Source organism: Tyto alba, unplaced genomic scaffold (assembly GCF_018691265.1).
Source record: "Tyto alba isolate M040663 unplaced genomic scaffold, T.alba_DEE_v4.0 Super-Scaffold_18, whole genome shotgun sequence".
Lineage (NCBI taxonomy): Eukaryota > Metazoa > Chordata > Aves > Strigiformes > Tytonidae > Tyto > Tyto alba.
In genome coordinates, this window is record NW_024881280.1 from 9,717,061 (window position 1) to 9,739,276 (window position 22,216).

General features: G+C 37.2%; 1 protein-coding gene across 2 annotated transcripts in view; it reads right to left on the reverse strand.

Annotated features, from left to right (window-relative positions):
* Nucleotides 1-1,818: 1,818 nt before the first annotated feature.
* Nucleotides 1,819-22,216, reverse strand: part of RBM25 (RNA binding motif protein 25) — a 34,279-nt gene continuing 13,881 nt past the window's right edge. The window contains exons 6-19 of one of the 2 annotated variants that reach the window (XM_042790832.1): nucleotides 21,609-21,769; nucleotides 18,921-19,103; nucleotides 16,647-16,700; nucleotides 16,301-16,384; nucleotides 12,443-12,723; nucleotides 11,268-11,484; nucleotides 10,851-10,940; nucleotides 9,134-9,207; nucleotides 8,265-8,415; nucleotides 7,582-7,906; nucleotides 6,325-6,599; nucleotides 5,778-5,876; nucleotides 4,432-4,479; nucleotides 1,819-3,360 (exon numbers count right to left, since the gene is read on the reverse strand). In XM_042790832.1, coding sequence (XP_042646766.1) covers nucleotides 3,268-3,360; nucleotides 4,432-4,479; nucleotides 5,778-5,876; nucleotides 6,325-6,599; nucleotides 7,582-7,906; nucleotides 8,265-8,415; nucleotides 9,134-9,207; nucleotides 10,851-10,940; nucleotides 11,268-11,484; nucleotides 12,443-12,723; nucleotides 16,301-16,384; nucleotides 16,647-16,700; nucleotides 18,921-19,103; nucleotides 21,609-21,769 — 2,135 coding nt within the window. In that variant the 3' untranslated portion in view covers nucleotides 1,819-3,267. The remainder of the gene's footprint in view (nucleotides 3,361-4,431; nucleotides 4,480-5,777; nucleotides 5,877-6,324; nucleotides 6,600-7,581; nucleotides 7,907-8,264; nucleotides 8,416-9,133; nucleotides 9,208-10,850; nucleotides 10,941-11,267; nucleotides 11,485-12,442; nucleotides 12,724-16,300; nucleotides 16,385-16,646; nucleotides 16,701-18,920; nucleotides 19,104-21,608; nucleotides 21,770-22,216) is intronic. The other variant, XM_042790833.1, reaches the window with a different exon arrangement.

Genomic DNA, 22,216 nt, shown 5'->3' on the forward strand with positions numbered 1-22,216 from the left:
ATAGGAATTAAGTAGGCAAATAAACTTACTGTTCAGGGCCTTACCCATGCCCACATTTAAAGTCACAATGATCTAGCTAGATAGCTACTTTTAGTGCAGGCTTCTACTTGAAGAGAAGGGAGAAAGGATACACCCAAAATTAGGAAGACCAATTCAGTATGTGAACAGGTTAAATATTCTAAAAAAAAGTCTTATCAAATTAACAGCAATATAAAAAACATGTATCATTCTTGGTAATGGATCTTGTTCATGGTTTCCCACTTATTTTCAGTGCATACTAATGAAAACAATGACACTTTATGTTTTGTACTCCCGTATCCCAAATAACACTGAATGGCAGTTAGACAGAATGATTATCAGGAGACTAAGGGCAGATGTTAGGTTAAGGTGTAAAGCCTCATGCCACAATAAAGTCCAGATCAATAACTAGTATATCTGGTTCTGCTGTATATTGCTTTCCCCCCCCGCCATGCACTGTGTAACTTCTGAAGTATCTTTCCATCACAGAATGCCATGCTATGGCATGCTGCACTGAATACCCAGTGGCAACATACATACTTTGCTAATGGATCTCATTCTTGGGATACGCTTGGTCTGTGCATTCATTAATGCACACCGCGTGTGTTATGTTAGATCACATATTCAGACAGTAAAGTGTTGTAACACTTGTAAAAAAAAGCTTTTTCTACCCCAAATTTTCCAAGTTTGTCTTGAAATAATACTGATACTGCACGTCTAAAGAAAGTTCACAACAGAAAGTAACTTTCTATAACAAGAACCTCCCAGCAGTATGCAATTTTTGATCTACCCCCAAACATCACAGATGCAAAATACATTGCTGTCACTGAGAAGTAGTAACACTAATTTGGGTAAGAGGTAAATACTAGAAGTGACTTTATAAAGAAACATTTTGCATTCTGAAAGAGGAAAAGTTGAAGTACTTGCATAAGCCAATTCAGAGATTCTATAGTGAACGTTCCTTCCCCCCTTCCACTACTGAAGAAAACCTCAACTTCCAAATTGATTTTTTTAATATGTCACAGCTGCTTCTAAATACTTATTTATCTGGATAATTAACACTCCATCTTAAATTTTAGTTGTTTTCATTACCCAGACACCTTCAGTCTCCTTAGGAAAGGAGTACAAGCTTATTTCCAATGCATAAATAATATAATAGATGAACATACAGCTTTAATTTAGGGCAGAAGAAAATAAGCTGAAGTTTCACAACTTGAGCTTTCACTGAAGAATCTCAACAAGAACGTTAGGCAATCTGTCAGCAGCGTTACAACGCATTTGGCTTGTTTAACTACTACTAGTGAAAGAGAGAAAATGCCATATTAGCAGGACAAAACATTCGAAGTTCACTCTCCCTCTTCTCTGCATTTACTGCAAACAGAACAAGTTTTTAAATTTATTTAGAATCTGGAGAATTTTTGGTATATGCTGAAAATTTTATGGGGAGAATGGGGAAGTAGTTTCTTAGGGTAACATGTTGCAGGAAAAAAAAGAGGAAGGTTGCAGCATATAAGTATGTAAAACAAAACATTCTCATGCAAGCTCAATCACAACATAAAAGTAACATCTGACTATTACACTTCAAGTTAAAGAAGAACATTTTGTGGTGTGTAGTATCACAGGGATGAGAAAGAACATACTGGGATCACATCCGCATTTGCAGGCTTCTAGTAACCTGACAAAGCAGGAGGTAGTTTTAAAAACCCCACCCCTAATTTGGGAACACTTGTTGATTCATAAAGCAGTGTTAAATATAAGTGTCATGCTGCACAAGACTCCAAAAAAATGTCAGCCCTTAAATCAAATATATACATTTTTAATATCTGAAATATTTACATGGTGGAACCTTTACACGATCCCATTTGTTAAGAACAGTGTTTTCAAGTGTCCTCTCCAGATACAAAGAACTAGTAACTCAAGGTCACAGTTAAGTTTTCTGAACAGGTCAACCTGTATCCTTCAGTTAAATACAATATAGAGATACTGGAACACCTTTACTTAATTTGTTTGCTATTAAGAATTGTGTTTAAAAATTAAAAATGTTTTTGAGACAGTTTGCTCCCTGGAACACAGTCCTCCTGCAATCAAAACAGCTCATCGCATATTATCGATTTGTCGTCTTACCCAGGTATGAGATAAAAAATGCAGTTTACAGTACATCTCATCATTTATACCATATCAGCCTATTTATAAAACCCCATACAAACAAAGCAGGAAAATATCACCTTCTTTTTGTGGACAATAAACTGCTTACAGTAGAAAACAAAAGTTGGGGCTAGTTTAACAATATGGATAAAAACAAGACTTTGGATTTGTTTGAAAACTTATGCTTCAGTTTTTGTCAACTGCTATGGTCAGTTACATCCAAACAGGTATTTTTTGTCTAAATACTAAAAAAACGTTTTTTAAAAAAAAATATTTTTAAAAAATCCATCTGATCATTTTGGAGACAGAAGGAATAACAGGGAAGGGCTAAAATGAAATTGAGCAGAAGATATCCCAGGTTTAAAAAAAAAATCATTAAATAGCACTTACTGAATTGAGGTCCTGCTCTTGTTTTAACTGAGCAAAGAATAAAAAAATTCCTGCAATTTGCACTTTCTAGGAAAGAAGCAGAGCAACTGCAAGAGATAAGTTCCCAGCTTCATTAGTAATTCTAAATGGGCAACAAAGTACCAAGATTACAGAATAAAAAGTCTGAGGGATCTCCTTTTCCAGAGTCAGATGGAGGGACCAAATGACCACAAAGCTGTTCTGTGAAAGCAGCTCAAGCCACTTTTAAAACTGTATTCTGATCATTCCTTAAATAAAAAGGAGGGAGAGTATGCAAAAAAAACCCAAAAAGCACTGATAAATTGGCAGTAAAATAATGTCTTCATCTGTAACTGATATAGTTCCACATTAAGTGCAAATGTTTTGCAAAACAGGGGCTTTTTTTTTTTTCTTAATATTTACAAGAATCAGAGTAACAAAACAAAACTACCAGAGAGCGTGTACAGTAGCTGCAGCTTATAAAACATACCGGTAATTGTACCTTGTGAATTATAAAGAGAACCAATGCAGGATTCAGATAACTAACTGAGAAGGGTAAAGGGTGCCTCAGAGCAGAGGACAAAAAAATTCACATTTTCTACATAAAAAAATACAGGTCTCAAGTCTCTGAGAACAGAGAAAATTCAAAGTCTTTGAATGATGGGGGGGAAAAAAAGCCCAAAATTGAAATGGAACCCTAGAAGCAAGGAGAGTACTTTATTTCACTAGACCAATCTTCTTTGCTTCTGTCTCGTATATCAACAACCTCCACATTTTGACTATGAAAACTTCAGCTTCTTCATCTAGTACCTGTAGGAAATACATATTTTATAGATTATTTTTTAGGTTAGGCATTCCAGTTATAAAGACTAATTCTAGACACATCAGAACTACAAAGCAGAGGTATCATAATACAAGTTAAACCTTTGAGGGAGGCACAGGATAAAGCTTCAGTGAATTTGTCTGTCCTGTATTTATCACCTGACTTGAGTAGGCTCTAATTATATACTTGCATAATGCAGCTGTTGAGCACTAAGTGTATCAGTATCCTAAGTCTACAGAAGTGGCTTGGGAAGAATTTAAGAAGATACACATGTGGTATTTATTTTCCCTTAATTCCCTCTGCTCAATTTCAGCTTGGAACTTTCCTTGGATATTAACTAAGTAATCTCTCAATGTATTTCTCTTCCTTGGACTTATTATCCAGGCTTTTATTGAATACATGCAAACTTTTGGCATGCATGACATCTCTTACAGTTCCCCATGTCACCTACAGGTCACAGCAAGAACAACCTACTAACGTCTACTATGAATCTCTGACTCCCACCAACTTTGCCTCTAAGTTTCCTTAGTGGAAGAGAGTGATCAGTTCTTACTCACCTTTTAGTGTATGAAAACAGTGAAACAGTAGCATTATTTCATAAAGTTTCTATTTTCCAACACAGGCAAAAAAGAGCTTTTACTCCTCTAGAGAAAAGCCACCCTTTGCTCATTATTTAAATAGACCCACTAAACCACTAATTATAAAAATCTAGTTACAAGAATGAGAAGGAATAAAAGTTTATATTTCTGATGCAGTTCGGTTATTGCTGATTCTTAACTCTACTGTTAGGGACAGAATCCTTCTTCCACATTTCTGAATATTGAGAAATTCTGAACTGGGATCAGTAATTTCTACCTAGATGCTGTAACTGCAATATCATGCCTATGCTAGCATGATCTGTTTAATCAAAACAGCTTTCATATCTAATGCATGTTTTCTATGCATGTTCTATGAACACCAACTATTTATGTTACGGACTCCTACTATTTTGCAGAATTGACTATTAGCTTCAGTGTAATGTGTATCCCAGGTGTATCAGTTGTGCAATTTCTGCTTACCATGGCAACATCATCCAGTATGCTCTGTGGCGAGCTGTGAGCCATAACCTGAAAGAAACAAATGTTTTTAGACTGAAAATTTGGAGTAAACCATATAAACATCTTTGGACAAAACCCAATTACTTCTCAAGGATTTTGAATGCTTTGCACATGCAAAAAGTATTTGCAGTTCATTAGTTCCCAGCATTAGTCAGGGCTAAAATTAGTTTTGAACTACATGGGATTCCATCATAGTGAGTGATAGTTTATGTCTAGTTACTGAGGAACAAGCTCCAGAGATTCGGCAGGTCCTGTATTTGCTGCCTATTTTTGCATCTCAAATTAAGCTCTCCTAATTTAAGGAAAAAGCTCCCTCTCCTTCAACAATGAATTCCTAATGGAAGATGAAGGCAAAATTCTCCCTGGGTCACTCTTCATAACTGAATTTTCCACATGCCTGTTAAGTTTCAAATCTTTTTTCAGAACCAAAGTTGTCTTACAATACCACAGAAGGGCATCTTTTTCATATATATACGTGATTTCAACTTAACAAATATTCAACTTCTACTTTTTACTTTCTACTAACCACCTGTGCCAAAATACTATCCATTGCTTTGCCTCTCATACCATAGCCATAAAAGATAAACCAAGACAAGCCATTATGAATGTGAGTACCACAAAAGCTGGAGAGAGTTTTTGAAATTCCCTATTGATGAAAAGCCATAGAGTTGTGACAGATTTAGAAGGGCAAGTTATTAGAATTTTATTTGTAATTTGATGGAAGAAGCTATGCAGAATTTAGTTTAAACAAGTCATGCAACGGCTAAAAGGTATAGCAGAATGACTTCTAATGCTAACTCTACAAACCTTAGTATTTGCTTACTACTAAAGCAACAACAGCATCTAAAAAGCTGTTTACGAAGTTAATCCAAAAATGTATATATAAAAAAAAAAAAAAAAAAAATCAAGCTACTGGCTTTTTTCCCCCCTGAATTCGCACAAATCCTGTTTTAAAATAGTTAAAAACATTAATGGCCAGTGAGATATTAACTCTGAATTTTAATGATAAAATTACCAGTTAAAACAGCTGCTCCTGTTAACTGCTCATTTTATCCAGTGCCATATGTTTATCTAACAGATAACAGCCTCTAGCATATATACATTATGCATAAGCATTAAAGGAGGCAACTTGTAAAAAATTAGGGTACATTTTGATTCCAAGTACACCAACTCTCTCTGATGAGCAACATAACAGATTAAAGAGAAACTAAGAACAGACTGCCTTCAAATACAGATACCACAGTCATTGCTGCAGGTTAGATAGGGAGCAAACCCCAGACTTTACAAAGGAAATGTGAGACATTCACCTTAGAACAAACAAAGTCAACTAGTGTGGCTTCTTCTTCACCAATATATTCTATTATTTTCTTGTTGATCCATGGTCTAATTCGACGTTCCATTAGCGTCTGGAAAAAGAAAAGAAAAAAAACAACTTAATTTCCATCAACTTTACTGTCCTGAAACAATACTGCCAGATAGGCAGCTAGGAGACCCACATATCTATATAGCAGAAGATATATTTTGCTATCAGTGAAATAACCCTTAATGATGTGGCATCTGCAAGTACTTCTGACCACCATTCAAACATGTTTTTACAGGACCTTTTTCTCCCCTTCCATAAAACTGCTAGGCATTTTGTAGCAACAATTCAAGAGAGACCAAACAAAAATACACAGGCATACTTCAGAATAAGTACTATATATGGACAAGAAATACAGTACTGAAGTTTGATTCCATTTGATGATGAGGGTCCAATCCACAGGGGTCCCAGGAACACTGTTCTTCTAGTCAGTTCCAAGGTTTGCTTGGAAAAATTATGCTTTTTTGTGAACAGTTAAAAGAAAATCAACTTACTGAATCCACAATTGACCAGTCAAGAGGATAAGCAAAGAGCTCTGGTTTTGCTGTGGGAATCTTCTCAATGAGACTCTTAATATGTTTGCGTTTTTCTTCTGTATTAACACTGCCTTTGATATTGCTTTTGTCTTCTTCCCCATAATCCAGGGGAACAAGTTTCCTTTTCCGGGGGACATCATCACTGTCTTCATCATCAAATTTATTGAAAACACTATCCACAGCAAGCTTCTTCCTTTTTACAGCATTGGGCTGATTAGGACTATTGCAGGCACCTACAACCCAAAAGACAGAGTAACACATTCATAAAATGCAATGGAAGATAGTTTGCTCTTCACACGTTTCTCCAGGAGTATTGGTTTGTACGTTATATACGTGTTTGTGAATGCCTAGCAGTGGCACTTTAATCTCTCAAACTCTGTTATAAAAATGGCAAAAGAGGTAAAGATCTCAAGTCGAGTTTGTTCAAGATATTTGTAAAATGGGGTCATCTTTCTCTGCCCTGAAACCTATTAGCACCCTCACCGAGGGAGGACTATAGCATGAGTTCAGACCTTAGCAGAGGCAGAGCACAGAAGTAGAAGGCTGCAATGACTCTAGCTGTAGGAAAAGCATTAATCAGTTAGCCTAATGCCATACAGTCTCTCTTCATTCAACGTCTATCACAGTGTGAGCTCAAACTGCAGTCCCACTATAATATAATCAAAGTAATAAATGACAAATACACAAACCTTCTGGAATACAAATATACTTAGTTCTGCTCTCAGAACAAAATTTTTTTAAAAAATACTAAGAATTACGTACTAAGGAACTCTACACTCACATTCCATTTGCAGTTGTCATCAATTCATTGTGTTACTCTAAAAGGAAGAAAAAATCATCTAATTTTCTGTTTTTCTCCTTTTAAAAGAAGGGTCTTTGTGAATAAACATAACTATCTAAGGCTTAAATCTAACATTAAGGTAAAGAAGCATATGGAAATAACTAATCCCAGCTCAGAGCATTCCTAAAAAAAATTAAGCCTTCAGGATACCAAAACTTCTCTCCTTTTTTCCCCCTCCAGATTTTAGAATAATAGATATCTATAAAAAAAAACATATTTTCTGGATAGGAGAAAGCAAGCACAGCATCTGGATAACAACAGCTTGATATAAGTAAATCAAAACATACAATAGATTTGTAAAACTGTGTGGCTAATCAGCTTGACTTTTTTTCATCTGATCCCATAAGGAACATTATAATAAAATGTAAACTTGCCCAATTTGAGGCTAAGTCCTATTTTGGGCCGATGCTCCTCCGGCTGCTGTTGATCAGGTGAATTTTCATGAGGGATAATAATGCCACAGGGGGATTCATCACCAGGTGTGTTAGGGGTTGCATTTCCACTAGCAGAAGAAACAGATGGGGCAGAACTGATGGGTCTTAAGGTTGGTTTAAGGCAGGGCTTTTGTTCAGGCTCCTCCTCCTCTTCCTCTGGCTCTTCTCTTTTTTCCTCTTTTTCTGCCTTTTCTTCCTCTTCCTCCTCAGACTCTGGCTCTTGTTTTATTTGTGGCTGCCTACGCCGCTCAGCCTCCTGCTCCATCTACAATGAAACAGGCAATTAGCAAAAAAAGCAGCTTTTTCAAAACCAGCACTGTCTGAAAAGAATCAAAAGATCCCCTGTTTCCTAAAGGAGTCTCTATTAGTCAAGAACAGATATATGCAACTACTGCCATTATAATCAGAAATACCAGTTAATCCAAATTTGTTTCCAGATCTACGTTTGGATGGAGTTTGAGAAGTTATTTTCTGTTCCCAGTGCTCTTACTGTTTATCTGGACTTCTTTTTAAGCAAAAGTGAACAGAGCAAATATTAACTATCATATCTCTTACACAATTTCGCTCAGTACCACCAGGATACCAAGGGCTCTTTTTTTCCTATCAGACTAACAGCTACTTACCCTCTGGAGTTCTGCATCTGGATCTGGGTGTCCTTCTGCCAGAAGGCGCTGCCTAATTTCTTCTAATTCTTCCTTCTCTCTTTTCCTATCCCGTTCATCTGCTTCCATCTCTTTCTCCCTGTCTCGTAGCCTCTTTTGAAGAGCACTACCCCTGTAAAAGATATCGATTTTGTGCTTGACAGAACATCCCAATGAGAACCTCGTACCACAATACAAGAAATACCTGATACAGATGTATTGTCCACTAAACGAAAACTAGATTTGTAAGAGTATCTGGTGTCCTCTAGTTTTGTAACAGAAAAAACTAAGATACCCGTTCCCAACCTTACTATACAGAATTTACCCCATGACGTTAAGCAATTTAGACAGTATGACTGCCGATCTTAGAGAAGGAATAAAATTATTTTATAGGTTTTCACTTGACGAGAACCAGTTCTGCTAAATTAATTTGATGCAAATTTTAATTAGTCCCATGCTGAAGGATCTTCCCCATCCTTTACAGAGTTAACAAGCTTGTTCTTTGTACGATTTACAGCTTCCTTGTAGTGAGTTCTTTACAGGCATACTTGATCACTTCTCCCTGTCCCCACCACCTTATTTTGGCATTACACTGACCTCTGCTCTGCCTCACCCACAAGCGAAGTGATAGGAAGGAGCAGCTACTCCCAAGCATTAACCAAGTAGCAGTAAGGAGTTTGCCTTTTCCCTCTGGCACTTATCAAGTGACACTGAAATAATTTAGACAATTATAATCCTTACATTGTCACATAATCACTCAAATATAAACTCCATAAGCCTCTGCCAACATACCCCCAAATTCTGTTAAAATTAACAAGATTTTATTGTGAGGAATCAATACAGAGACATACCTGTAGTATTTTGGATCATCTCTGTCATCATCGTAATCTTCTAAGAATTCTTTTAACCGTTTGGCTTCTTTTGCCTGCAAGAAATTGAAACATAAGTAATGTTATAAAATGATTTCTGATTTTCTTTCCAAGACATTAAAATTTAGTAATATTATTAGTAAATTAATTTTGGATCTGCCATGCTTCAAAGTGAAAGCATAGAGTTTTCCAGATAGAAAATGGGAAAGTTTTGGAATTGCATCAACTTCCAGGATCTGTCAACTTACTATCATATGTTCAGTAGCGGATACTACATCCATCAGGTCCACTGGGATCATGTCTCTGATCTGCAGACTACTGTTCTGTTACTAGCATTTCAAAGGCTTTTTACAGATTACACACACATGCCACCTCTTTTTTTTTAATCACACAAGAAGAGGATCACGGTTCCCATTCTTCAAATCCGTAAGTCTGGTATTGGGTATTTTAACATGGCAACTTCAGTGTATTTTATCAGTACTGTTTTGTTCAAGAACTGTGCTTTTAAAAAAAGAATTAGTTATGCACAGAAACAAATCTAATGGATACTTCTAGGATAAGCACTCTCTTGCTGTGTTACTAATCCAAACCATGTGGCAGTGTATTAACGCACATGCCTAGAACTGAAGGGGGCAAGGGGGATAGAGAGGAGGTATTTTTTTCCCTGCTCTGATAAAATGAAAGTAAGTAAGCAGTTCTTCAAGGAAAATATAAATTCTAATATATATAAATTCTAACCTCTATCTAAGCAGTATCTTTAAACCAACAGTAAGATATTTCTACGCTAATGACAAGAAACAAATTGTCATTATAGTTGTAAATTCAGCACAAAATAGCACTGCTCTCTACAACTGCCACCCATAGCCAGCATCCAGGAGTATCATGAGTAGAAAATACCCTTGAGTCAAACATTTTTTTTCCCCTCTCAATCATTTAGATTCCATGTAAAACAGTGTGTGGGGTTTTTTTGTTGTTGTTTTTTTTTTTGGTTTGTTTGTTTGGTTTTTTTGCCTTTCCTGTGTCTCTTTGCATATTTTGCTTTGAAGCAATTTCCAATCCATCTTCCTCTTAGAACTCTCTCATAACTTCTCTGGGAGAATTATGAAGTGAAATAACACCACCATAATTTAGAATAACTTCTTTAGACTGTAGCACAAAAACAGACATTACAGAAAGTGTCTTTTCAGACAAAACTTCCAAGTGTTACATTGACAACTATCATCATTTCAGAGCTAATGAACTACAAGACAGACATTTACAAAGTGCTTAGATATATTATAGAATATTATATCATATATTATAGAAGGTTCAGGCACATGAGCAGGTTGGAAGTAAAAAGACTGGTCTAGTTCCACCTGCATGACATAAAACATATGGTAGGTTTTCCTACAAATCTGACACAAATACAAGTTACTGATGTAATAGTGTATGATGATCAAACCACAGTATTTTGCAGCTGCCTACTTCTCATTCTTTTGCCTTCACAAGAGCAAGCCACTAGGCTTTCAATGGTACTCACACTTATTAGACATCATCTGTTACAAGTCTATTAACTCCTTTTTTTAAATAAAAACATGCATGGTGCTTATTCAAAATATGAGCTTTAACAATATCCATAAAGACAGCAGTAGAATGTTCCATTCTAAATGGAAGCCAAAGAATAAGGGGAAAAAATTACAAGTAAAACTATAAGCCTTACCATTTCCCTCCTCCTTTCTTCTTCCCTTTCAGCCTCTTTTTCATATTCTCGACTTTTCTTCCGTTCTCTAATTTCCCAGTTTTTAAGACGCTACAACAGAAGAAAAAAACCACACGCTAATCTCAAGAACATTAAGAGCAGTGGTACTACGTTGAAGTTAGTTTGGATTATCGCTTAAAACCAACTGCATTACAATTAAGCAAATTATTTATTTATAATTTAAAACGCCAGAATAAGAAGTCCAAAGTTGCTCTGATGGGGACTTACATATTCCGCCCCAATTCATGTCATCGAAAGATTAAAAATGTATTTAGGAAAAGGAGAGGGAGAAGGAATGACATATTTTATAGTAGAACACTTATTATCATCCCTCAGAAACCATTTTTTCCTGAAGGAACCTTAAAAATCCCAACCTACCTCCTGATAAGCAGCTTCTTTTTCCCGCAGTTTCCTCTCTAGTTTTCGGCGTTCGTAGGCATCTTCTTCATCCTCTTCTCGGTCTCTCTTCTTATCTTTCTCCCGTTCCCGTTCCCGCTCGCGTTCTCGTTCCCGTTCCCGCTCTCGTTCTCTTTCCCTCTCTCGTTCTCGTTCCCTTTCCCGTTCTCGTTCTCGTTCCCTGTCTCTGCTTTTTTCTCTGAAGAAAAAAGTCCAGAGTTAAGTACAGAGCCTTCCTCTCCACTCAATCAGATGATTTAACTTCACATGCATAATGCACTGTTTATAGCATCTTGCAAGTTATTCTTCTTCTGCAATTGTACAAGATGATTAGCTGATAGAGCAATGGGCATAAATCAATACTTCTAACATATTCAAAACCCCATTTACCTAAAAATATTTATTTGAGCACTAACCATTAAATAGCAGTATCTACAGAAACTACACATGGCAATTCTTATCAGGCTGTGTTAGCAACTCTCCATATAAGTGAAAGCTAAAAATCCCACAAATAAAGGGTATGCTTAATAAATCTCTCATGTTTACATGGCTTACAAACAACTTGAACTCTACTGACAAGATGATTTGAAGTGAAACAGCTATTTTTTTTCTACAGTGAAGAGGGAGAAAGCAGCATCTAGAACCTAACATGATTAATCACAGTTTAAGACTGAAAGAGGAATTCCCCTGGTTTTACTTTAAAAAAAAAAAAAAAACAAAAAAAAACCAACAACCAAACAACTAAACAAGTCAACAACAACAACAAAAACAAACATATAACAAAAGAAAAGGTAAAATCTACTTAAGCTAAAAGATACCACAGACATAAGAGGACCTCAAGTAGGAATAAAGCTACCCAAGAAAAAAATAAGAGACTTGAGATATGCTTAAGTCATGGGTGGGTGGCTGCTTACTACATACTGCAGTCCTTATAATTCCTGCGCTGTGGGGGGAGACAAGTATTCTTCCTGGAAGGACTAAAGTATTCTTCCAATTTGTGTAAATACAACATTTTCTGAAGTTTTGATCTCCTGTTTTTACTCTGATCTTCCAAAAGGACCGTTCTCTTTTGAATGGCAGGTGATCTGCTGAACTATACGCACTTAGTAAAAAGCACTAGGAAAAACTGAAATAAATAGCTACTCAAGTTCATTTACCTTGATCTGCTCCGATCCTTGTTGCGATCTGAACTCCTTTCACGATCTCTGTCACGATCTCGGTCTCGTTCACGGTCCCGTTCGCGGTCCTTAGTTCGGTCACGATCCCTATCTCGCTCTCGTTCACGCTCCCGTTCCTTCTCCTTCTCTCGTTCACGCTCCCTCTCTCTTTCACGCTCCCTCCTTTCTCGTTCACGCTCCCGTTCCCTTTCTCTTTCTCTGCGTTCTTTTTCAATTTCCTGTCTTTCTTTCTCCTTTTTGCCTTTTTCCTCCTCCAGTTTCTAAAAACCAACAAGAGAACTTTCCTAGTTAATTTTGTAATTATAGGAACTGGATACTCCCGGCGCAACACACAAGGCTGGTAATGGAAATACCAAAACCGCCACTGATTTTAAAATATTAAAATAGGGTTTGGTGGGTATATTTTGGAACTCATAAGTATGAAATCAAAATGCAGCAATCACAAGACTAAGTTTCGTGCAAAAGCATAGATCTACACAGACCAGCAATCTCCAACCTTAGCAGAGTAGGGCTGGCCTTGTATTATAAGCTGACTAAACTGCACATACACAGTGCACTGCCAGTCACGATTCAGGTGGGCCACAAATTCCAATGACCCTGTAAGCCACTTGGGTACAAACAAAGTGAACTTCTAGCTGATAAAATTAATTCTGTTCAACTAGGAAAATATATTTCAGTGGAATGCTTACTGGGACAGTGAGTTGTTTCCCCAAAACTCTTGGCAGACCAAAACCGTCCTCTATGAAAACTTGGGTAAAGAAATTTATCCACTTACACGTGGTGCATGTGGTTAAACAGTGAAGAGAACTGCAACCTTTCCCCTTTTCCCTCCCTAAAAAAGTTCTAACAATTCATTGGTAAGAACTGGACTGCAGAATGGAATCCTTAACTTCCACCACTGCAAGATGGAAAGAGTTAAAAAAAAGGTTGGAAATAGCTCTTTTGAAACACAGAAACTAAAGGGTTACCTGCTACAGTTTTACTAAAAATTGTACAAAATTGCCACTTTTTTTTTTTTTTCAATTAGAAACAGTTCCTATGACCAGAATTCCTATAAGACAATAGAAAATACATCAACAGAATGATAGATAAATCCATCCTTGGAAGCAATTGTTATGTGTTAACTTACAGATGCTGTGCTAGGACATGGACCGCCAACACTGGATTAACCTTGCCTATAAGCTATGTTTCTGGGAGGAAGAGCAAGTACACGGTTCACAAATATACCAAATAACAACCAAATACACCAAATTGCAACCTGATGGATGCCAAAACACCGCTTTTTTGAACAAATATTGAGCAGAATAAACAGATTTATCCCCTTTGGCTCCACGTTACCATCACTGAAATGAAATTAAAAACCGGAACAATGAAACAGCATTTTCTCTGTGTTTTTTTTTTTTTTCTTTTCTTTTAAACAAAGCATTTAAGACAACTTTAAAAAGCAATCTTACCTGATAAATGTTCTTCTGCCACAGGCACAGGGACCAGAGAACCGACAAAGGATTACAGATATAAAGCTAATTCACTAGTGATTAATGTATCCAGTGAAACTACACTGCATTGATAGCACAATACAGGCAAACCAATGTTGGATACATTGAAATCACAAAAGGAAAAAGGGACTAAAAATGGTAGGAGTTGGTAGAAAACTGATATGAAAAAACAAAACTTAGATTCTATAATATACACTGGGCTGAAAACCAATTTCTAAAGGACTGTACTTTACAGGAGCTTTACAGTGTTAAACCTCAGCACGGTCAGATGTTAAACTAGGTTGTCAACTTTCAAAAATCCAACTTACCTCAAATTTCATATACTTTTAAAGAAAAGTTTACATACTGAAGTGGTTGATACTTACAGGTTATCTTAGATGTTCCAATAGAAATTTCTTTGGTTGAACTCCTGCTTTTTTGCCACTCAAAAACTTTGTTTGTGGTGAGATTTCTCAAGAGTGGGTTTATTTTTGTTTAAAATATATTCATACAAGTGTAAATATACACACACAAGTCTTGGCATATTATAATCCATTTTGTAGGTCCTAATTCTTAAAATCCAATTGAAAAAATAAATTGGTCTATTTTGCAATCAAAATCTGACCTCATCAACTTCTATCAGCCTAAATAAGATCTGAAAGGGTAATGGGATGGGAACGGTATCAGATAAATTGAAGTAACGAACAGAAACGAACAGGTATAATAATTATAAATCTTACCTTGAGCTCTCTTCAGACTCGTCCGTGCTGTAAATGGACGCCCCCTGCAATGCTGACACCCTGACAGTCTGTGGTTATTGTTTTATAAACTCATACCAAAAACATGCAAAGGTTCACTGTGCTCACTAGCCAGCTGCTAAAGATTCAACAGCCCCTTTTAAACATATCCAATATACACAATGACTACTTTCAGTTGATTTTTAGCATTAAGAAACCCAAAATAGCCCCCCCAATATTACAGATTAAAGGCAGTAAAATGCCCAACAGCTTCTGAAACAATGAAGCATGTTTTTTGTTTGCTCGTTTTGTTGGCTGTTTTTTAAAAAACTTACTACTTGTTTGCATCTTAGTACCAGTGACGACTTGGGGCTCGGAATTAAACACAATTCTATTGAAGTTTTACCACTGACCAGTTTCACGTTCAATTGCTGAGCTTCTCCAGATGATTTCTTCTACAATTTTTCTCTCGGTTTTTATCTCCAACAACTTCAGTCAAAAGAAAAACTGAATATGTGTACATACAACAATGTGTAGACACTTGTGTTTACATTGATACAGTTGTGTGAAAACATGGTACCATCCCCAGTGACTGCATGGGGTAAAGCTGAATAACACGGTCATACGTCACCTTGATGTACCTTCAACATTTTCTTTAACGTTGATTTGAGGGTATTTTGAAAGAAAAGTGTGTGCTCAAAAGAGAAGCTTGTTGATACTTCCCTAGGCCAAGGACCATTCCAGTCTTATTGGGGAAAAAATAATACCAACTTTAAGCTAAACATTAAAATAAGAACATTACATGCATAGTTGTGCTTTACTATCTGCAAGTATCATTTTCCAAAGCAGAAACATTCACAGATGCACTAGCATTAATGGAAACTTCTGTAAGTGGGAACCCTGAGGTGGGACTTGATGTGCACAAACATTTCCAAGCCAGTTACCCCTTTGCATATTTTTCTGAGGGGGCATCCATAAGTATAATAAAAAACAGAAGCTCATACTTACATCCTATTCCATGTTACTTTCCAAGCTGTGAGTTTCATCTTGCATTAGTCACCATATGATCTCTATCATAATGGTGGGGGTCAATGAATAGATTAGCTTTATGGGAATTTACAGTTCTTCCATGCATCTAAAGTTTGGTAAGTCTGGTAACCACTGACCTAGTTTTAATCTTCCCCCACTCTTAACTTAGAACTATTAAAATAAAAGACTTAAATTTAATTCAACTTTCAACTCTTCACAATATCTTGGATTATGTTACAAATCTACCTACAGAAACACACTCAAGTGTATGTCTTATACTGCAGCCCCGTTTAGCCTTTAGTTATAAATATCTTGACTTAATGTATGTGTAGAAACTTAAGTTGCCTTTATTCATGGTAAAGTGAGAAGACTGCAAAATACTCAGTAGCAATCAAAATCTTAGCATAAAGATGTCAAGGGCCACTTTAACGTGGTAGTTGTCTTTTTTTTTGACTTGTAAAGAACTACATGTATATTAAACCTCATAAAAACATCATTTTAAGTGATATTGCAATGTACTGATAAATTTTATAATAGTGGTTTTTTGGATTTTGAAAAAGCCTAATTTGTATCAAGTGCAAAAACAAGAATACTACCTTGTGTGTGTCTCTGAATTTACTGATCTCTCTTGATATCAGGTCTCTTTTGTCTTCCTCCATTTCTATAGCATTTATATCCTCCTAAAAAACAAGGGGGACAGGAGGAAAAGCATTAAGAGCCATCTGTACAGACACAGGAGAACAAGAGAAAAGCTGAAGGTTAGAAGTTTTCAACCAGTCTTGCAAGAGATAAATAAAGTCCTTCTGCAGTACCAAACCTGACAGTCTGATGTTAATGAGTGAAAAAAAAAAAAAAAAAAATAAAAATCAGATGGACAAGAGTCACAAATCTGGCAACTAGCAGTAAACATAGTCATTGTCAAAACCTACAATGTAAACGAACCTTGGTGATGAGTGGATAAGGTATCAGTGGGGCCACTGGAAATCTGCGGAAAATCTGCGGAAAAATCCACGGAGATTTTTTTTTTAAAAATAGATTGCACACTACTCTGAAAAACAATGTTTTGTATGTTTGTACTACAAAGCAATATTGTATTGCTGTGATGTCATTTCTTTGATTCAACAAAATTACAGAAGAACCTCGCTAATTCTCCCTTCTCTGAACTACTTTAAGATACATTGTGAGGTCTCATATTAGTAAGACTTCACTGAATTACAAGTGTACTACAGGATATTAGTATGCTATGGTAGCATCATAAACAAGACTAAGCTACACTTGCCAATATAAATGATCAGTATATTTGCGGTGGGTATGTCTTGATTTTATTTACTCGCTAATTCGCAAAATTTGGTAGATTGCTCCTACTAACTGATAGTTAGTGCGAATTAGCGAGGTTCCCCCATGCTTGAAATTGAAAACCAGATTCCACTCACTCTCAGTTCCCCGCACACATTTTCAACTCCCCCACATCAGTCATGCCTTCATCCAGAACTAACAGATTCTGCTGCTAACACCAGTGGGAGTCTTCTTCACACCAAGCTCTTCAGGGGACGACAGCCCCAAAGCTGGTGAGTCCCCCCCGCCCCGGCCCCCCCAACAATATATCTGCATCCATCTTCCCTTTCCCCCCACCCTCCACAGTCCTTCTCTCCCCTCTCCTTTAAGGACAAGAGAGCAATGAGCTAGGACCATCTCTTCACTCCCACCTCTATCCACAGAGGCCAAAAATGGCAGCTTTCAAGTTTCTTTTCCTCCTTCCCAGTATGGGAGGGATGGTGGGGTGTAATTTCAACCCACAAGTGCTATGTTTTTAGAAAGAGCTTATTTGTCTACTTGACTAGCTCAGAATAGTCAAATTCTACATCATACAGAGCCAGCAGAATATCCCTCTGTTGCAGGGACATACTTAGCACCCAGCTCTTCCAAGACCGCAATGGTCTCTTACAATGTTTAACTACCTGGAATCATTCATGGCCATATATATATTTATATATATGTACCCACAGGACAATACACATTGTAACAGTGCTTGTAACAAAAAAATACAGCTGACAGCAATAGACAGTGACTCATTTGTAAATTCTCATCCAAGACAGCATCTTCTCCCAAAAGGAGGGAGAGGAAAGAAAAACAAATTCTCAGCTCAGCACTCTTATACCTCAGGTCAACCATGGCTAACAACATTGTGGGGAAGATATACTCGTTCCCCAAGGGAGATGTTGCTTCTTGCACCACACTTAAAACTCCATAAGCATTTGAAACTGCATTATTGCCTTGGAATAGGTACTTTGCAGAAGACTTAGGTGGGTAAAAATCTTGGTCAAGCAATTTTCCAATCTCTTTCATATTAGGTGCAGAATGGTAGGTGTGAAAGCCCATTTTCCCATGGTTAGAAACTTGGCTGGAAAAGCCAAGTCTGAGTTTGCTTATTCTTATTCCCCCTTCTCCAGTTTGTTTAAATCCATAAAAAGGTCATCCACAGAAGCAGGTCTAAACCAGAACATACATTCCTGCTTGACAGGGTTTTTTCTGCATTACACAATATATGAAATCCAGCTGATCAAATCCAGCCAAATTGAGACATGCATGTAAAAGTGATTTTGTAAGGCAGGAAGATTACAATATGCCTTTCATCCCTGAAGGATCCCTCCAAGGTTTGTGGGGTATACATATATACAACTAATGAAGCGCTTTCACATCTGGGGAGACAGCTGAAACCAGTTGGATCAAGGTGCACTACAAGAAATGCATATTTTAAGCAGAGAAGAATAATTTTGTCAAAACTACCAGAGCAGATTCCTGCCATTACAAAAGCGCCCTGGCATCTTTCAATGAAGATGGACAGTATGCAGGAACACTTACAGTTGTTTTTTAAATTCTCATCTGAAAAACCCTACACGCACATACAGATTAAACTGCACTAAATTCAGTATTTCCACCTTCAGAGGGATGAAAGGTCAGTTCAGTCCTGCCCAGATTCAAACCTGTTGTGCCAAGAAGTCTAGGTGCTTAGAAGCCTAAACCATCCTGAAGGGATGGTGTCTGTAACTGACTAGCTTTCAGCTTAAAAAAAATGAAACTGCTGCTGCTGACATCAATGCTTGTTGATTTGTTTTCTCATCAGAAGTTTAGGTTTAAAGTATTTGCACAAGGTTTGGCCATTATATAAAGGTGAGTTGAAGAAAAATCTGTTTTGTCCAAAATCAAAACACATACGTCCTCCTTCTTTTCCTTTTTCTTCTTCCTGGGGTGAGAGTCAGATTCCTGGGAGGGGGCATTGAGCTCGCTGGAATATTCTCGTATTAAGACTTCAATGGCCCCTTTAATTATCTGATCTCTTCTCTTCGTTTCCTCATCCAGTGCTTCATCGTCATCATTTGTCGTCTCTGGTCTGGAGTTCTAAGGAAAAATGGCAAAGTAACATGAATCAACAAAGTGATATTAATATTAGTTTTATTTCAGAAGTTCACCTTTGATCATCATATTCATGCCCCTACAGCACTTACTATTAAAAAAAAAAAAAAAAAACACAAAAAAACACACAGAAACCACATCACCTAAAGTAGTTATGAACTGCATTATTTTAGTCATATCTTTTCACACTGGTAATATCATAGTGACCACATAGTTTTACATGTGGAATGGCTGCAAAGAGCAAGTGTAGGATTGCAAAGTAAAACAGATAAATGGTGATTAAGGTGGTAGACAGGAAAAGAGAAAGCGCACGCACACTCACAGACAGGCAATCACTATAGTCCAGCTCATAGTCAAAAGTTTCTGCCTTGTATCCTCCAGAACTTCAAGTAATTTCAAAGCAGTTCCTCAAAGTCTTCCACTTAAGTGCCATGCAATACAAATGTCTACCTATAACTTTCAAGCTGCAACTTACAATGGGAAAAATATTCCTTGCACAGCAAACATTTTCTTATTGTTGCTCAATTACTTTGTAGTTCTGCATTTTTTTGCCCCCTTCCACCTTGCAGGGCAGAAAGGAAACACAGACAAAGAAGTGCATTTCACTAAATGTTACATGAAAGGGTAGAACAATGATCTGCATACTGAGCAAGGTAGCCCACCTCTTGATCCCCTGAATCTTTTAGAAAAATGGAATCTCACCTGAGAATCCAGCTGGGTATCCCGTCCAGCGATAGGTGGTGGGTGGAGTGAGGGGGAGGGAAGGGTCTGATGGAGCAGCAGCTAAGAATGAGGGGAAGGGAGGATTCAGTTGGAGCTGAAGAGGCTGACAGGCCAAGGAGAAGCAGGCTGAAAAGAGCTAGAAGGCAGTGACAGGGAGTGGAATTGAAGAGGTCCAGGGAGAAGACGTGGTCAGGGAGAGGAGCTAATTAGATAAAGTTTGCTTGGTGTGTCTCTATAAGAAATTGTGTTGTAGTGTACATGTTTGATTTCTTAAAAAAAAAAAAGTTGCAACTTTTGGATCTGAGTGGCACCAGCACACCAATGATGGTATGAAAGGAATCACAAGCAGCATGATTACGATACTCTTCATCAGTATTCCTTGTCAATTCACAGCCTTTCTTTGCACCACCAATCAAACAAACAAAAAAACCCCAAACCATTAGGAGCTAACCTCACTCTACAATTCGATGGAATCGGCACATACTGTTGTATTTGTCAAAGCCACAAACAGTATCCCTCAGCTTTATTACAATCAATCCTGTGGGATTGACTGTAACTCACAAGAGCTCACAGAAAACAAAATTAATGAGAGATGTACAAGAACCCCACTGATACTTTAAGCTTGTTTATAATATCAGCTGTGAAGCACAGTATTCTAGGTGATTCCATACTTCCTTGTTTCCCGTTGGCATGAAAGTGGCAGTCAAATCAAACCCTTACCTAGGTTAACCACTAGTACATTACTCCACCCAAACCCCATGAAGTCAGGACTCAGCTTTACTGAGCCACTGCATTTCATCCCATACACTGGGTCCACAGTCAAAAACGTGTCAAGTATTTCAAGTCATCATTATGCCTCTACTTCTGGCTAAATTACATGAAATAAAAGTACTTCTGTTTCCACTGTATTTTACATACCTATAAGAAAAATTCCAAATTAGAATTTTAAAAAATTTATCTGCTACAGTGTGGTTAGTATTTTTAGTTTTCTGAACAAGAGCCTCTTACTTTCATTTTACAGAAAATAGTTTTAAGTACTATCTTAAAGCATATGCAGAACTTCAGAATAGTTAGAGACCAAGCCCAGCAACTTGATTGTGATGTGAAATATATTATTTTAGCAAAGAAATAGATAAAAATCATTTTAACACAAGTCTGTCAGTGAACTCTTTGTAGTTCACATGAATTCAGCCTACCTGCGATTATTCCAGAACAGATCCTTACCTCTAGAAAGGAATGGTACAAAACCAATTTCCCCATCTACTAAATTTCTGTAAGCTGCCCACTGCCCAATAACTGCATCTTGTATCAAACTATCTATTCATTTCCTTTTCATTACTTTGTTCTAGAAGATCATCAGTGGAGGGGAAAGAAACTCCAATTCTCCTCAGACAGCTGATTTACAGATTCTGACAGAGTAACAATTACTTCTACAGTTTATATACTCCTAAGAGTTTCTAAACAAAAATGAAGTGACAGAATCATAAGGTATAGCACGTATTACTACACTTTAGAATGAATTACAGAATTAACTCTAAAGATTCAGTTGTAGCTTACAGATACGTTTGAATGCTGTTGAATTAGAAGCTTACACTTCACTGCCTTTCAATTTATCTTCAGACTCATTAATGTGATTCTGGCAAAATCCTAAACTAAACTAAGGGCAGACACAAGAATAAGAACTAAGAGACACACTCACAATCTGTTCTAGCAAGTACATTACATTGCCATCCTGCCAAAATAACACGTCACACATTATATACATACCCCATTAGAAGCCTTTTTCTTTGCTTTCCATTCATCTAGCTGAGCCTTTGTCTTCGCATCAACTTTGACTAGCAGCTTCTTCTCTCCAATCTGGAGGTCATGGAGCAATCTCAGTGCTCGCAGTGTGGATTCTGGTTCTTTGTACTCACAAAATCCAAAGGCTGAAATGGATGATTAAAATGAAAGGTGTTAAAGCTATTCAGGTAATTCACTTTGTGTAAAAAAAGTGTTTTGAATCAATAAACTTAGAACACTGGCACTTGTTTTTTTTAAAACCAGCAGCACACACTTCCTACAAAGTCAGAAAGATCCCTCACTGCATTAGTCTTTGATATAACTAACAGCCTAGTGAATAAGGTGAAAGCAATACATACATTGTAGATGCCCCATCCCTGGAAAACATTCAAGGTCAGGCTGGACGGGGCTCCGCACAGCCTGGTTTAGTTAGAGATGTCCTTACTGTAGGGAGGTTGGACTAGATGACCTTTAAAGGTCCCTTCCAACCCAAACCATCCTATGATTCTATGATTGTGTTTGTAAAGCTTTTGATGTGTCTGTCTTAACTAAGGAATACAGTCTGTATGAAGACATCTCAGGTGGATGTGCAA